The sequence below is a fragment of the Indicator indicator genome, chromosome 16 (genome assembly GCF_027791375.1).
Source record: "Indicator indicator isolate 239-I01 chromosome 16, UM_Iind_1.1, whole genome shotgun sequence".
Taxonomy (NCBI): Eukaryota; Metazoa; Chordata; class Aves; order Piciformes; family Indicatoridae; genus Indicator; species Indicator indicator.
In genome coordinates this window covers 16,349,036-16,365,389 of record NC_072025.1, presented here as the reverse complement: position 1 = coordinate 16,365,389, position 16,354 = coordinate 16,349,036, and the positions used below count along the sequence as shown (strand labels likewise).

Below are 16,354 nucleotides of genomic sequence, written 5' to 3'. Positions count from 1 at the left end.
GCAGAGCATCAGACAGGAGCTATTCCAGGCTGCTGTGTTTCTTTTTCTGGCACGTAAGAAAACATTGTCTTGTTATTTTGGTAGCCAGGGCTTACCCACTTGTCATTATGTAAGGGGTCATGGCTGACTTTGTTAACAAGTATCCTATAGCTCACCATGGCTTCACTGTAAATCTGGTTTTGCCCAGACCCTGACAGGTTTGGTATGTAAGGTGTAGGCTTCACTTTTCAGATCACCTGTGACTTTCAGTTGCTGTGGAAGGCCAGAAGAAGAAACACAAGGCATAACCCAATGCAGGAAAGTCTGGATTGCTTAATCAAGAAGCATTTTTTAGGTTAACTTTTACCTTTAGGAAGTCATAAACTAAAGGAGCTCGGAAAACCTGTGGCTCTGTCTGATGTCACGAGAGACTTTCTACCTGCTTTGCTTCTGCCACCACATCTACAGAAAAGCTTACTTCTCTGGCACAAAGGTCCTCTGTATCCTGGTGCACAGTCACAGGTACCATCCTCTGGGGAGCAGGATCCCCCGTTCTCACAGTTACAGGAGATGGAGCAGTTTGGTCCCCAGCGCCCCTGGGTGCATATATTGTCACAGTGAATGCCTAAAAGCATAAAGACACATATTAGGTTTGAGTCAGCTCACTCTGCTCATTGATCAAAGCAATGTTTGGCTGGAGTGATACCTCACAGTACATCACAGAACAAACCAGAGAGTTTGGAAAGGATATAGCTATCCTTTTATCTGCTTAATTACGTGAAAATTAGGAAAAATGCAGAAAAGGTGAATTCTGCAGGTGTTAGTGGGCTCCTGTTCAGCTTCCAGCAGCATTAAATAAATTTTGCATGCCATCTGAGAGATGAAGGTCAGGAATTGTTTTAAAGTCACAAAATATCTCAAATAACTGGTCTGGAAATACGCAGTTGATTGAAGCCTGATTACTTCACTATCGTTAATTGGAAAACCAAAGAATGAGGGCAAAAAAAGGGCAAAGTTCTGCAAAAACTTGTCCAATATTTGGATTTCTGAACATCTGTAAACTCAGTTCTATGGTGTGCATTGTTTGCGTCTTAAAGCACTCAGCTCTGGGTTATCACACACATACCCCCACATCCACCCAGAGTTTGTTGAGTTTGCTGTTAATGAACCAAGTTCTGCCCTAGCAAGTGGCTATACATAGGCACAGGCTGATCATTTTTATGTTAATCGGAGACCGAGACCTACCAGTTCAGCTCCCCAGGATTCCCAGGGTTGTTGTTTGGTATTTATTACTCTGAAGAGCAAAGCTTGGAAACACTGCAGAAGCACACAGTCAGGAAGCTTAGCATGAGAGTTCTGGCATTGCTTCAACTGGTTTTAAATGGTGACTTTTAAAAACAACCTTGTGCCATGGCTTGTCACATGCAAGTGTAATCGAAGAGTTTGACCCTGCACACCATTACTTGTCCAAGAAGCTCTTACTCCACTGGGATAAGACAGCACTGCTACTTGCAATTAGCAGAGCTATTTGCATGATGAAGGGCTCCTTGGATTGAAAAAGGCTTGCAGGATCATGAACTAAGAGAGACATTAAGCACTACCAGGTGCAGGGAGTGGCATCATCATCAGCACACTGGAGATACTGATAATGACAGAAAAAAAGAATCCCAGGCTGGCTTGACAGTTTTCCTAACAACATCCCCACACCGGGTGCCTTGCAACCATGCTGCCAGGATTTGATGGTTCACACACGCCCGAGCTAGACTTTCAACATGAAGATGTTCTTTATCATCCATGCACATGTGCCCCCTGCATAATGGGATCAATGCAGACAAGGGCTCCGAGAGCTCCAGCCTCAGCCAGAGGTTGGATTAGCGCACGGCTAAGGAGAAATACAATCCCAAGTAATTTCCTCCACCTCTGATAACTTCATCTGGATGCTACAGGTAATGGACTGTATTTGTGAAGCTGTGATCTGTACAGTCACCAAACTTTGAGGATTATTAAACCAGCTAAAAGTCATTACAAACACACTTACGGTGCAGTTTCAAGTTATAAATCTCTGAAGTTAATACAGTAAGAAAACCCGCAGAGCCAAAATTTCCCTTTTCTGAAGATTAATCACACAATTATAATGTCCCTTCCTAGAAAATCTTAAACCAAGTCTGGCAAAAGTACAGTTTGAAATGGAGTTTCTAGTAATACATGGTCAGAGCTTTATTTATAAAGAGGCATGGTCCATGCTGTAGAGCTTAATAAAAACCACATTAAAACACAGTAAAACCATAATATGAGCCCAGGCCCTTAATATCTAAGTAAATAAATCTGAAAAAAGGAATGTGAAGAGAGACAAGAAACATTTGCATTAGTAAAAATCAAGAAACCCCAATTATTTCAATACAGCCTTCCCTACTCCCTTTGAAATCAAATGTAGTGCTTACTCTTCACTTACACAGTACATGCTTTGTTTGTGTTTATGTAATACAGCTACAGAATTCTGTAATTAAAAAGCCATATGCTAAATTGTAAACAAATAAGTGCATTTCACATTTGTACACACATCTATATGATCATTTCTAGTTAGGAGAAACTCAGCGTGAGCTCCCAGAAATGAAATTCAGACACGAATGCAGCAGCAAAACCTGTATCTGCAGCATTAAAATCCAATCCTCTCATCCTGAATGGGCTATTTATAAACGGAGACAATTAACCAGCATTATTTCTTGTCTCTTTTGGCAAAGTTTGAGGAAGAATGACATTGAGTCCTTTCTCTTGAAAGGTAGCTGAATTAGAATGCCATGGCTGTTCTTTGCAGCGGCAAAGTCCTTCCTTTAGTAATGAATAATGAGGGATGTCTTCCCGCTCCTAACGAAGGCAATGAGTCATTGTGAAGCCGATTGTTGTACCGAAATGTAGAGGGAGGGGGGAAGGAAACCTTCTAGAAGAGACTGATACCCATTACAGCAGTTATTTACTTATACGTATTCAGAAGACAACCGAGAAAATGCCACAATCAATTTTTATTACTTTATATTACTCTAAATTAATTCTCATGGAAGACTTTGTATTTTTGAAGGCTCCTACACACATTCAAATGCAAATGTAAATGAGAAGTTAAAATTGCATCTGGACATGCATGTCTTATGGAACTCTGCTAAAAACACAAGCACCTTAATTTTACAATTCCCCAACCTGACAGCATGTGAAGGGGAGTCCATCCCTCCCAGCTACTTTACAATCAGAGTCAGTGAAGCAGCAAGCTTCTTCAACATAGAACTTTAATATTTACTTAGGAACTTGCTGATGAACATTTCTGATAAGCAAGTAGTTTTTAATTTCCTAAAACATAAAAAACAAAAGAAAAGAAAACAAAACAACAACAAGAACAACAAAACAACAACAACAAAAAAACCCTGAAGCTGACACATCTCTGTTATGTTATGCTCCAACCACAGGTTCCTAATTTATGAACAAACTCCTTGTTTCACAAGCCTCATGGAGAAATTAGAAAGACAACTAATAGAAGAAGTCCTTGAAGCTGCAGGAAGCAGTTCTAAACATAACCTCTATTGCCTGGATTGCAGGAAATTATCTTGGACCCTGAGGTTGTGTTTCACAATTGCAGATACTAGGATGAAAATTACACTTCCAAGATTTTGTTAAACAACGTTCTGGGGGTGAATTGTAAATGAAATTCACATAACTTACATAAAATTCTAGTTATCTAGTGTATGTGGGCAAAGGACATCTGCACTCTCATGCACCAATCCCAGAGCCAAAGGAAGAGCACAGTTTGCTGTGGTTTTTAATTCAGCCTCTGAAACCTGTGCCCCAAAGTGGATTTGGGGCACTGGATTTCTGCTGTCCACTCTTTGTTCTCTGGTAGGATTTTTCACTGCTGGCATTTGGGCTGCTCCATACAAGGAATTTAGCTGACAATCCCAGCTTCACTCCCCCTTCCCCACTGTACCTTCTTTGCACTTATAGCAGATAGAAGAAATGGTATTAAGTGCCTGAATTGCTGTTGTGTATGCTGTGAAAAAGAGAGTCTGGAATGATCTTAACTCAGCAGAGCAGTCACCACTGCACTTCTACTGGACAAATACATGGGAGAGCTGTTCCAAGCTCTTTCTCCTCAAGAGTCCTTCCAGGATATTTACTACTGCAAAACAGCTGCTGTCTGGGACATTGGGAGTAGCTGGTGTATCTCAGGCACAGAGTTCCTGAGGGTGAAGCAGTTGGGTTGTGCAGGCATCTTCCAACTCAGAGCTGCAGATAGTACTTTGATAAATGGCAAGGATAAAGGCAGGGAAGGAAATGTGTCTGGCAAGAGCACTGACTGATGGAAACTCATCAAGTTACCCACATTGTATGGTAATGCTATATCGTATATTGTAGTCCACTTCTGCTGCATAGTGTTAGGTGACTCAACATGACAGAAGTTGCATCTGGCTTACGTGGAACAGTATAAATTTTTACCAGATTAAGTTGGTTCTTTGTATTAAAATGTATATATCGAGCTGTGAAGGAGTCAGCTAATGCCTGCATGACCAGCAGCAAGAGGAGCAAGAAAAAGGAAATAAAACAACTCCAGCCAAGCTATACATGTAGGATGTAAGGGCTCCATTGAGGAGCTAGCTACTTCATACACTGCTTCCATCAATGCTCCTCAATGGTTTCAGTGAAAGTTTGTCAAACCAATACAGATTTAGTACTGCCTGTAACTGTATCACACTGAAGGACTTCAGAGGATGAAATTCCTAAAAGCCAGACATAAGTAGAATTCCCTTTTTTCCCTCTCCCGCTTACTTCTGCAATTGCACTCATGCTCTGGGATTACATCTCTAGCTCTTAATAAAGCCTCCCATTTTTTTCTCTCCCTTGTCTCAAGATAGTTGGAAACTAATACTCCAAATAAAATAGAAGAGCAAAAATGAATGGAATAAATGAGAGCCAGTGGCCTTTTTTTGACCACTGCTATCCCCTTGACAGTAGCCTCTGCAGCAGGACCTGCATGCTGCCCAGCATCTAATTACTTTCCAGAGACACGGGAATTTGATAAATTATAGGATGTAGCTCCCTTCCCCCCATGTACTTGAATTTTATACCCACCAGTGTACAACTGTAATTATTTCTCTGAATAAGATCTTCAGCTTTTTTTAGTATTTTTTTTTCCAATAGTCACAGTCTAAAGACAGATGCCACATCAATTAGCAATGACAGGAATGATTTCAGTAGACATTTGAATCCAACACAAACATTGTGCTCTCCTCCACCTGTCTTTCAACTTGACATGAAGTCATAATAATCTCTTATTTCTGGCATTTGAATAGCTTTGGAAAAAATGCTTTTTATGCATAAATAGGCATCAGATTTAAACAGGGAATACAGCAGAGGCCTGAAGTTTGGTGAGTCATGCCTGGCTTTGATGTGGAATGCCCAGTAGCTTTTTTTCTGGAACTACTAATTGTTAGTAGTGGTTTGTCTACCTGATGACACACATAATGACAGTACCACAACAGTAGTGATATGGCTTCAGTAGCAGAAGTTTGCTGAGAGATTACAGCTGCAAGGCTATTTTAGTTAACTAATGGTAGAAAGTGGGGCAACACGCACTTGATTGTACTGAAAAGAGGTGTGGGAATGGATCACTGAGTATTTGATCTCTAGGATGGGCTGTTCCTTTGTGTGAAACCATCCCTCTAGTCTCCATCATGCAGGACTGTCCCACCTGCAGCCATCACTTCAGTGGTTGTAGCCTGTCTCCCACCAATCCTGCAGCCCTGGAGGAGTCCACAGGCATGTGGCTATCATGGCAGCATCAAAGCCAGAGTTCACTGAGGTCACCTGGAGGCCTTCCTTGGCCTCCTAAATCAGACATTTGTTTCCAATAATGATTTCTTTTATCATACATTCATCTTTCTTTAACTTTATTCTCTTTCCCTGTTACTGTTATTGCTGTTGCACTTACATTTTCCCTATAAATTCTATTCAAATCAACTTTGTATTTGAGAGGTATCAGTGAGCTTTCTGAATTAGCAAATGTTTTGCCACTTCAGTCGATAAAGGTAAAAGAAAATTCAGTAGAAACATACAAATTGCCCGATTAGCTCTGGGTCAACTGTTCAGAAGGTGTTCTAACAGAACAGGAAGAAGGGTTCACAAAGAATACATGATGCTATCCTGTAACTTTTTGCATCTTCATATTTATTCCTACCCGAGGCAAACCCTGAAGTATTTGACTCACATCCAGTCAGAGACACAGCAGCACAATTTGTGACAGCTCAGCATTTAAGGATGCTGAAGAACAAGAAAATCTGCTTGGGGAGGGCAGCAGGTAGAAAACATAAAGGGATCTCTCATAAAATTAAATGGAATCATTAAAAATTGATGGCTGCTCATCCAGCCTAAAATTAGGCTATTTTTGTTTTTATACAGTGCAACTATTCAACAGAGATAACAGTGGCCACATTCACATCATCTACAGACCTTTGTGGTGTGCTTAAACCACAATTTTCTAACCATGATTTTTTTTTTCAGATGGATATGGTGGAGCCCTCATGTACCTTGCTGAGCATTGTTCACTGGATGGGTGAGTCTGGTGTGTTGCCCATCAGCCTAAATGAAAGCCCCATGATCAAATCCTAAATAATGAAGAATAAGCCTTTCCCTGCAGCTAGTGAAAAAATTCTAAATTGTCTCTTCTCTCATCACTGCATGGGCAATTTATGCACCCATTAATGTAAGTGTTTTTCTGAAAGTAATATACTCACAGCCTAATGCACCTCTGTGGAGCACTAATCGTACCCCTATTCTTAATTATCTAGAGAAAACTCCAGACATGAATCATCCAACTCAGGGAATTTCTGCAATAAAAGCTTTTGAGGCGAGAGACTTACCTCACATGAAATTGAGTAAGTCAAAATGTTTCCTAAAATTAAAAATCCTCTGGTTCTCTTTGCTACTGGGTATTCCCCAGGGTGCACTCTCAAAGCAAGGAAAGTCACTGCTTAAAGAAAGGGCAGACCTTGAAGAGAACAGTGCCAAAAGGAGTCAATACCTATGCAGTTTCCTATCAACTTTAGGACACTTCCTTCCTACTAGAAAAGTAGAACAAGCCTTGTTCTAGAGAACAAGTCTTATGAGGAGTGGCTGAAGGAACTGGGATTGTTTATTCTAGAGAAGAGGAGGCTGAAGAAGGGCCTCATTGCTCTCTACAACTCCCTGAAAGGAGGCTGAAGTGAAGTGGGGGTTGGTCTTCCAAGTAACTAGTGATAGGACAAGAGGATATGGTGGCAAGTTGCACCAGGAGAGGTTTAGGTTGGATATCAGGACAAATGTCTTTACTGCAAAAGTAGACAGGCATTGGAACAGGCTGCCCAGGGCAGTGGTGGAGTCATCATCCCTGGAGGTGTTAAAAAATGTGTAGACATGGCACTTCAGGACATGATTAACAGCCATGGTAGTGTTAGGTTGTTGGTTGGACTTGATGATCTTAGAGGGTTCTTCCAACACTAATGATCCTGTGATTCTACTACTTCTTAAGTTCTGGACATGTTTTCAGGCCAGAAAAGAGAACTGGGAAAGATCCAAGCAGAATATCAACAGTTTAAAGCAGGAATTTACAAATAAGAAAAATGTATTGTTTTCCTGTCTTTTACACGTTCAGGCCCCCAAGCTAAGCCACGAGCTATGACTACAGCTTAGCAAGAGCTGTTGTACGCCTGAATGTGTGCAAGCCTTTCGTGTTTAATAATGCTGACTGAAATTCAACCTTCTCTCCTTTGGGTCGAATGGGAAGGAAGGTGTTGACAACATTTGTCACTGCAAACACTTTACCAATAACATACATATACAACAACTTAGCTCGCTGGCTGTTTATTGAGTGATCTTTTCTGTTTCTCCTGTCACACACAGCATGCCAGCATCCAGCCTTTAGTCTGCTGAAATGTTCACAAATAATTTTCCACCGCTTCTGCCTTGCATTTATTTATAGGTGAATGTATTGTAGACACAGCCAGGCTTATATATAGAATGGCTCCATATTAGAATGGAAAATGGTTGAGTATCTCTACCATCAGGTTTCATTTTTTTTTAAGAACCCATTAAACTGGCATAATCCAGGATGCCATCCAAGCTGTATCTTTAAACACAAATTTAAAAGCTGTCTTTTAATAAGGGAAAATAAACCCCCAAACAAATGCAATGACAAATGAACTCTCATCTCTTCTGTGTTTCTAAGACTAATACTACAGTCATTTGCATGCATGCTTCAGTTTAGCAGGAGGCTTACTGCAGGTTCTAATTATAGTCTAAGGGTCTGATCCAACTCCCACTGAATGAGTGGCAAAAATCCAATTGATTTCATGAAAGGTGAAATACACAGTAAATCTGGCACAGGCCAAACACAACTAAACCTCCCATGGATGAGAATCAGAAGCCCCTAAATAACTGCCAAGGAATGCACAGACATACTTAATGTCAGGACATCAATGAAGTCTTTGATATATCTTCATAATTCATATTTTTTAAAATTAGCCCTATATCAGCAGGAACTATCCTTAAAGGTTCCTGTCAAAGAGAGAATTTTTAAGCACAGCCTGACATGAAAATCTTATCAACTCACTTGAAATTAAGTCAATGAAAAATTAAAGCTAATTTCTAATAAGCTTATGCTACATTCATAGACTAAAGGGCACTTGTCGAACCCAGAGAGTAGGGATACCTTTTTTGATATGGAAAAGACTTCCACATTTGAAAGGCAGAGGCCAGAAGAGAGGCTAAAATGTACCAGTTTAGGCTGACTCTAAAAATGTCTAGTTTTTCTGTCTGCTTAAAGCTAATGTAAGGATACAGGATAATCACAGAAATAAATTATTAATTTAAAAATCCGGGATAAGCCTGCCAAAAATGATAAGTGCAAAATATGGTGTAGATAATGGGGTTAGACATCTAGAAAATTCATGTTTAATAGGAACTTACTACTGCTTCATTCGGGTATTTTAGGCTTTGTAGCAGAAACCACGAGAGTACCAAACAGACTGGTTTATGGGGGGGGGGGGGGGGGGAAGAAGCCAACCCATAATACCATGAAATCTAAAATACTCTTCAATTAAAAACTGGAAGGTGCATAAAACAAGTCCTGGATTTTTTCTGGTTTTAAAAATGCATGGGAAAAAGTCAGCTGCCAACTATATCAGTAAGCTCTTGGAGTCAATCTGTTAATGACAATGGAATTATTTTGGCTTCAACCTAGCACAGCTGAGAATAGAATCTGGCTTTAAGATTATAAACTGGGTATAAACTGCAGTGGAAGAAAAGTAGTATAAATATAAACAAAGTACTTTTAGTGGGAAGCTAAATGGAAAGCTGGGCTTTTTTTCTTGGCAGACATACTGCTTCTTTTGCAAAGAACTCAGAAAAAGTGAAGTTAAAAATCCCTCAGAGCTCACTGACAAAGTGGTCACTGTTTCTTTACAATTCAAAAAGGCCTTCCCTGGAGTAACAGGCTTATCAGTTTTACTGAATTAATGTGTCCACAGGAGGGAAAGAAACATGCTTCTGTGTTTGAGTGACAGTGCAGATGTCACTCACAGCCTGCAAATTCTCACAAATGTGAAGTCTCATTCCTCAAAGCTCACCTTATCTGTGACCAGCCAATGTTTCCTGACCCCATTAACTTGCTTACACAATCACATGTGGAAATTCCTACATCTGGAGACTACCACAACTTCTGTACTGAGTATTTCTGGACATGATAAGAAACAATTAGGGTTTACGTTGCTAGCAATATATGGAAATTATTGAGTTTGTAAAGGACAGTGAAATACAGGTATTTTTATTTCCCTTACATAATGGCCAAGAGGGAGGCTGCTCTTCTGAGACATGAGTGAAGCCTGAAGGTGAGAAGTACCAACACAATAACAAGATGTTGCTTCCTTACCATCATCTATCATTTTCATACCTGTGCTTGCCACTCTGATTAATTAAAGAATATCTATGAGGGGTTCTTTTATAATTAACTGTGGGATGCACACTTCTGTATTTTCCACCTTACATCTGCAGCACCAGCCTATTTTCCCTATACATTTTTGGGATGTTAAAATCTACTGAATAAACTTTGGGTTTCAATATTCAGAAAAACTAGTGAGTAATGTAGTGCAGTGGATAGTTGAGATAGCATCACAACTGCAGTTTTCCTTAAAAAACAGAGTGTGATAAAAATATATAAAAAAAAAAGTAAAAAAGAAGATAGAACCAAGATTTGGATAAGACAGAATTTCGGATTAAAGGAATTCAGATAAATAAAGTTTTAACTGACTTTAATAGTTACTGGCATGGGATATATACCCCTGCAGCTTGCTTCCTGTTTAATCCCACTGTAATTCATGAAAGGTTAATAAAACACTCTCTGCCACGATGAACATGAAGCACATTGGCTCGTTGCAGGGAGGAAATGAGCTTGCTGTGACCATCAGCCAGGCCTGTGGCTCTCCTTTCAGTAATCTGTTTGCGGGTGTGATGTCTCGCTGTGAATATGGATGGACTCAGGTCTTAGAGGCAGGATGAGCAATAGCTGCATCTGGCTTCTTAGAGAGTCCTGCTAACCTGGCTCAGGTCAAGCACAAAAGGAACACCTCCAGCAATCAGAGGACAGGCCAGCAGCTATAAGCAATTTAATTATTAAGGTCTGTTGTAAGGGAACCAGCTGAAGGCTGTATAGTAAAAACTAGTTGTTATCTGCAGAAGCTTTCACTTTCTGGTACAAACAGGCTGCCAGCAGCCAACTTGAGGAGAAAGGACAAAGCTGAGGGGGGTTGCAGTTCAGCTTGTGAAGCCCATATGGCTTAGCTGGAGCTGTAATTTCCAGAGCTATGCAGCATTACGCATAACAGAGGAACGTTTGCACCCCATGTCCTCTCTTAGCTTTTGACCCACCCAGCAGGGCTACCAGGGCAGCCAGTCAATTTCTGTCCACTTTCAGGTTGTTTATTAAGAGGAGCCTAAATGAAATTAACACTTTCACCAAACATCTAAAAGAGGAGGCTGCATCAGGGTGAAATGAGGCTGATGCCTAATCTCTAGGACCTGTTTGCTTGCAAAGGACTTCAAGGGAATGCTCACCACATAGCTATTCTGTGTTTCCATTCTCTCTGCTGATTCAGTGTGTGCAATATCCCTAATTACCCAGATGCAATTGGCACTGAAGTACTCTGTTTTCAAGCATTTAGTTGTAACATGAATGTACACAAAGTAACTCCTCTTCCACAAATGACTAGTGTGTTGGGAACCTCAGGGTACCTATCTGCACATATAGTGCAAGCACAGGAGAAGCAGTAGGTGCCCCAACCCTGGAAGGATTCCAAGTCAGGTTGGATGAGGCTCTGAGCAACCTGCTCTAGCTGAGGATGTCCCTGCTCACTGCAAGGGCGTTGGACTAGGTGACCTCTAAAGGTTGCTTCTAACCCAAACTGTTCTATTATTCTAAAATGAATGGCAGATCTGGAATAAGAGAGTCCCTTATTAATCTTTAGAAAACAATCAGTTTAATCAATGAAACCTTGATCCTGGCGCAGGCTACACATTTCCTTTTCAACCTAGCAATAGATATGAATTCTTCTCCTTTTGATTTCAAGGTACTAGTTATACATGTGAGTTTATGTGTATGTAGTACTGGTGCAAGCCGGAGAACTCCATTCAGTGCAAGGCTGAGCTCTCATTGTTATTTCATCTGACATTTCCTTCATTCAAAATTCAGCTCTGCATTGTGTCAGCAGGTCACAGATGCAGTTCTGGCCCACATTTGAACAAGTTTCACCTTGCTTGTATCATATGAGAGCCTTTTGTCTATGTGGTTTTGGTCGTTTATGCATCAACGCTGTGCTTGCCATGCTATCTCCAAAGCCATCTGTGACAGAATGTACCTGGGGTTGGGTAATTTTCAGGAATAATGACAGGGTGCAATCATCTTTAGATCTGATTTAACTTCTGCCTTTGGATGCACACATGCAATTCCCCACCAAACCTCACAGAAACTATATATGCACGTCTCTAAGCAGCTTGTTACCAGTATGCTTATTTATGCATACAGCTGGTTTGCACAGATTTGTGACCTCCTGGTTGATATCTGGGATTTTCTTCATCACCTTCCCTTCTGCCAAGTACTCTCAACTCCTGAAAATTACCTTCCCCCAGGTGGTACACAGGGAAGGGCATTATCCTGAGTAATAGTTTTGATGGGTGGCAGTCATCATGTAATAAAAGGATAGTAGACTGCTATTAACTTCCATTGTACGCTACTTTTTACATGCCTTTTTTCTTCTTTCCCCAGTCTTCCTCCATGCTTCTACCATCTAACAGTCTCTGAAGGTTTGTATCAGTAACATCTTGAAAACTACTTTAAAGAAAATGGGTTCAATCTTCCCCTTGATCTTTACATAAAACACTGACATCAAGAGGGAGTCCCACGTGTGGGATGAACACACAGCATATGCTGTTTCAGATTAAGTTTTGTGGCTATTAGGATCAGAAAGCGATGTGAATTCTCTGTCTGGTGTGAGTGGGCAGGAAAACCTTCAGATGTTCCACGATCCTGAACTTTCCTGATCTTTTTCAGGCCTTGCCTAATTAGTACCAAATTCAGAAAGCAAATTCAGAAACCTGAATTATTTATCACATCATATTTATAAACCACACTGAAATACACATCCTGGCCCAGTTCACAACAACTACAGATGAGGCAAATCTTTCACTTTCACCCTTGCCACACTCCTTAATATGAAAATATAATTATCCACCTGAAGAGTTTCTTAAATTACATACTTTCAAACTAGCAAGAGCAGAATTTATCCTTGTGTCTGGTGCTAAGCCAAGTGGAAAAACCAGTGGAAGCAGAATTGACAAAATACATGCTGACTTTGTCTATCAACATTTCCAATGCACACCTTACCGGGCCCTGTCAACATCTCAACTCCAACCTTGAATACTAACATGATAGTTCCCTCCCTGAAATGTGATCCTGAAGAAGGGAGTTCCAGAATTGCAGGGACACACTGAAGGATAAAGTCCTCAGTTTGCTGGCAAGTTAGTAGACATTTATTTGGCTCAATATGGAATTTTTTTTAAAAGGAAGATATCAGAGAAATTACTTTTACTTGGAGCACTGTGTGTCTATCTGCATTTGACGTACATTTACAGATGTGCATGGGAGTAAGTACAGAGTATTTGTTGCCCTTCTGAAAAAGCCACACCTTTACTCTGCATTGTCTGCAAAGAACTTTTTCTGCAGCTTCCTCTGGAATGCTACCTCCAGAGAGATGTGTAATAAACTTCTAGAGTAAGTGTGCATAAATATATCTCTTTAATTTACTGTACTTTCAAAAAGCATTTTCTCCCTTGAATAAACTCATGATGGCTACAGGAAAGCCTACCAACTGTTTCTCTGATGATCATCAATTATGTACAGTAGAGTTTTAAAGCCTGATAGATGGATATATTCATGGTAAAGAGGCTCAAAGAAAGATGAATGTAGTCCTGTGAGTGAAGAATGCAGGCTGGAGGAGGGGATATTAGCCAGCTCATGAAATGGATTTTTGCCTGTGGGAAAAATGCCCTTTTCAGGGATGCATGCCCAGTATCTTTGAAAAGTAGCTTTGTGGTAAGCAGTGTGTAGAATTTCCTACTTTTGCATTTTGTTATTACTCAAAAAGAATTTTTTCCCCATTGTATGTTCTAGGTATCATTTCATTGCTTTTGCTTCATGCTTCTAGAAGCTGAACTCCTGTGGTCATGTTCTCTGCATAAGAAACAGAAGTTATGCATTAGTTTAAGGTATAAATGAAGGGTTAAGGTGACAGTAGCTCAAATGTTGGCTGTCTGAGCAGCCTGCCCTGCTCTATATATTCTTCCAACTTGTACTTGTTTGAAAAACAATTAGATTTTCCAAATGATTTGCTGTTCGTATAAATGCATTTTGATTGTCAGTGCCACTGGTGGTTCTGCAGTTATAGGCAGGAATATAACTTTATTTCCCCCCAGGGCCTCTACAGAGAGCTGAGGGAGATTAACCAGTATTTTAGGCAGCTAAGTGTGAAACATTGGTTGGGTCAATAACTTGCCCCCCACTGCTGTTATGTTAGCTGTCAAAAGCTGTCGAAGAGACATATCAGTCAGGAGTCAAGTGCAGGTCTGATTGTACTGAGATCTCCAGTCTCACTGACTTCTTTGAATAGTCCTCTCTGCCTTTGTCTCATTATGAGAACTTTTTGTCAAACCAGCATTAATCTGCTCTCCATAACTACCCTTCTGGGTGACAAGAAGCATGGGAAAATGGGAAAAGACAAGGTTTTGTGACAAAACTGGGTTTTGCACAAAGGAGCAGCTGCAGCCATTGACTCTTGGCCTTCAGAAAACTCATCTGCATCCTCTGGTCCCAGGATTCACTGTACCCCAACCACATCCCTGTGGAAAGGGCTATTCAAGGAGAAAAACTCTGCAGGATTTCCAGATGATCTGCATCCCTCTGGAGGCTTCTCTTTACAGAAGGCTAACATCTGGCTCCAGGTTTGGAGCCATCTTCAACTCATCTGAATACAAATTTAATGAATTCCAATTATTGTCACCGTCATGAGTCACTGAAATAGGGGTAAGCTCAGCTGATCTTGTCTCAATCTATTATTTAAATGTTTGCAGTCACAAGTCCATTGCTATAACTGATGCAGTAGCAAAGCAAAACAACCCAAGTATACCCCCACAAAACCCCAAAACAACAAGGTTTACGAAAGAAATTGCTAATTTTACCTGTCCAGCCTGCCAGGCAGCAGCAGTAACCGGTGACAGGATCACACCCATCAGCATGGCTACAGTCACAACGTTCACTGCAATTAAGACCATATGTTCCATCCTTCCAAAAAAAAAAAAAAAAAGTCTTTCAGTAATCAGTTTTTGGTTCTAAAATGTGCAAAATCATCTATCATGTCCCTCTTAATGCTGAGTTGCATTTTTTAAATGAACATACAGAGAAGATGGAAACAACTCAGTGCCTGACATTTCTACACAGAACCAAATGAGGAATCACTTTAAAAAAAAGGATGTTCAGGAAAAAAAGCAGATAACAGGGCAATAGCTCTGATAAAACATAATGCAAAATATAATACATCCACTTGACTGCTAGAACCCCAATCTGTTATTTACATGATTGCCTTCAGATATCCAGAGACAAAATAAGATGCTGGCCTACTACATGTTTAGAAGAGCTGTGTGGGCTATGGTTTAAAAGGAGATGCAAGCCCATCCTAGTTGTACTTACAGGACATGGCTGATCACAGTACTCTCCTTGCCATCCAGGTGAACAGAGACAGAAGCCATCTGCTGGCCTGCATGCTGCTCCATTTGTGCAAGAACATGTCTGGTTACAGTTAATACCCCAACTTCCACTTGAACATGGAATGGAGCAGTCCACTCCTTGCCACCCTAAAGAAACAAAGGAGAAAAACAGCATTTGGGATGTTCTAGTGGCAGCAAGAAAGGCATCTCGCAAACTTCAACCCTTGACTCTAGGACCAGCTCCCTTCTGATCTTGGTTTAATTCAGGATAACTTGGGGTTAAAGAGTGACCCTTTAATTATGACCTCTTAACTTCCTTTATCAACATCTATAGCAGCAGAAGGATGATATAGGTATCACTGTATTGGCTGTTTACCAGACTAGGGTATCTGATGCCTCTCTGGGAACTGTTTGGGCAGCAAGAGAGAGCTCAGTACTGTCTGGCAGGCTGGAGAGCAATGCATGAAACTTGCCATTCAATGCTGCCTCTTTCTTACCTCATATTTTTTTGAAGAATGCTCTTTAATATAAAGAAGTTATTGCACCTAAAAAAAGACCAAGGCCATCATTTCTAACCATTAAGGCTCAAATCTTAACTCCCAGGCACACAATGGCTTTCATTACACTGCAGCTCTGTGTAATGTAGTTGAGCAGTAACTCATGGTTTATACACCCTCATTAAATGGGGTTCTACAGTGATCTATTAATTCATGTTTGAAATGCCAGATTTTATTGTTATTTGCCTCATTTCTGTTTTAGGGCTTATGTAAGCCATACAGGCATAGCTCATCTTGGTCTTCTGAGGGAAGGCACTGCTACATAGGGAACATCAGAGCCACTGTGCCATGAAGCAGTACAAGATTTCTCCAGTGAACCCTGGATACATGGGTTAAATTCATTGCCAACCTCATAAGGAATTCTGGACATATGTGTAGGAACAATTTCTTCCCTGAAAGTGTTGTCAAGCCCTGGAACAGGCTGCCGAGGGACATAGTGGAGTCATCACTCTTGGAGGGATTTGTAGATGTTATGCTGAGAGACATGGTTAGTG

The 16,354-nt window shown here is 40.6% G+C and overlaps 1 protein-coding gene across 1 annotated transcript in view; it reads right to left on the bottom strand.

The window, feature by feature from the left end:
• The window catches only part of MEGF11 (multiple EGF like domains 11), a 224,741-nt gene that overhangs the window by 43,138 nt on the left and 165,249 nt on the right, over positions 1-16,354 (bottom strand). Inside the window, exons 12-14 of the mRNA XM_054387816.1 lie at positions 15,287-15,450; positions 14,779-14,881; positions 458-604 (exon numbers count right to left, since the gene is read on the bottom strand). Of these exons, the coding sequence (XP_054243791.1) occupies positions 458-604; positions 14,779-14,881; positions 15,287-15,450 (414 nt within the window). The remainder of the gene's footprint in view (positions 1-457; positions 605-14,778; positions 14,882-15,286; positions 15,451-16,354) is intronic.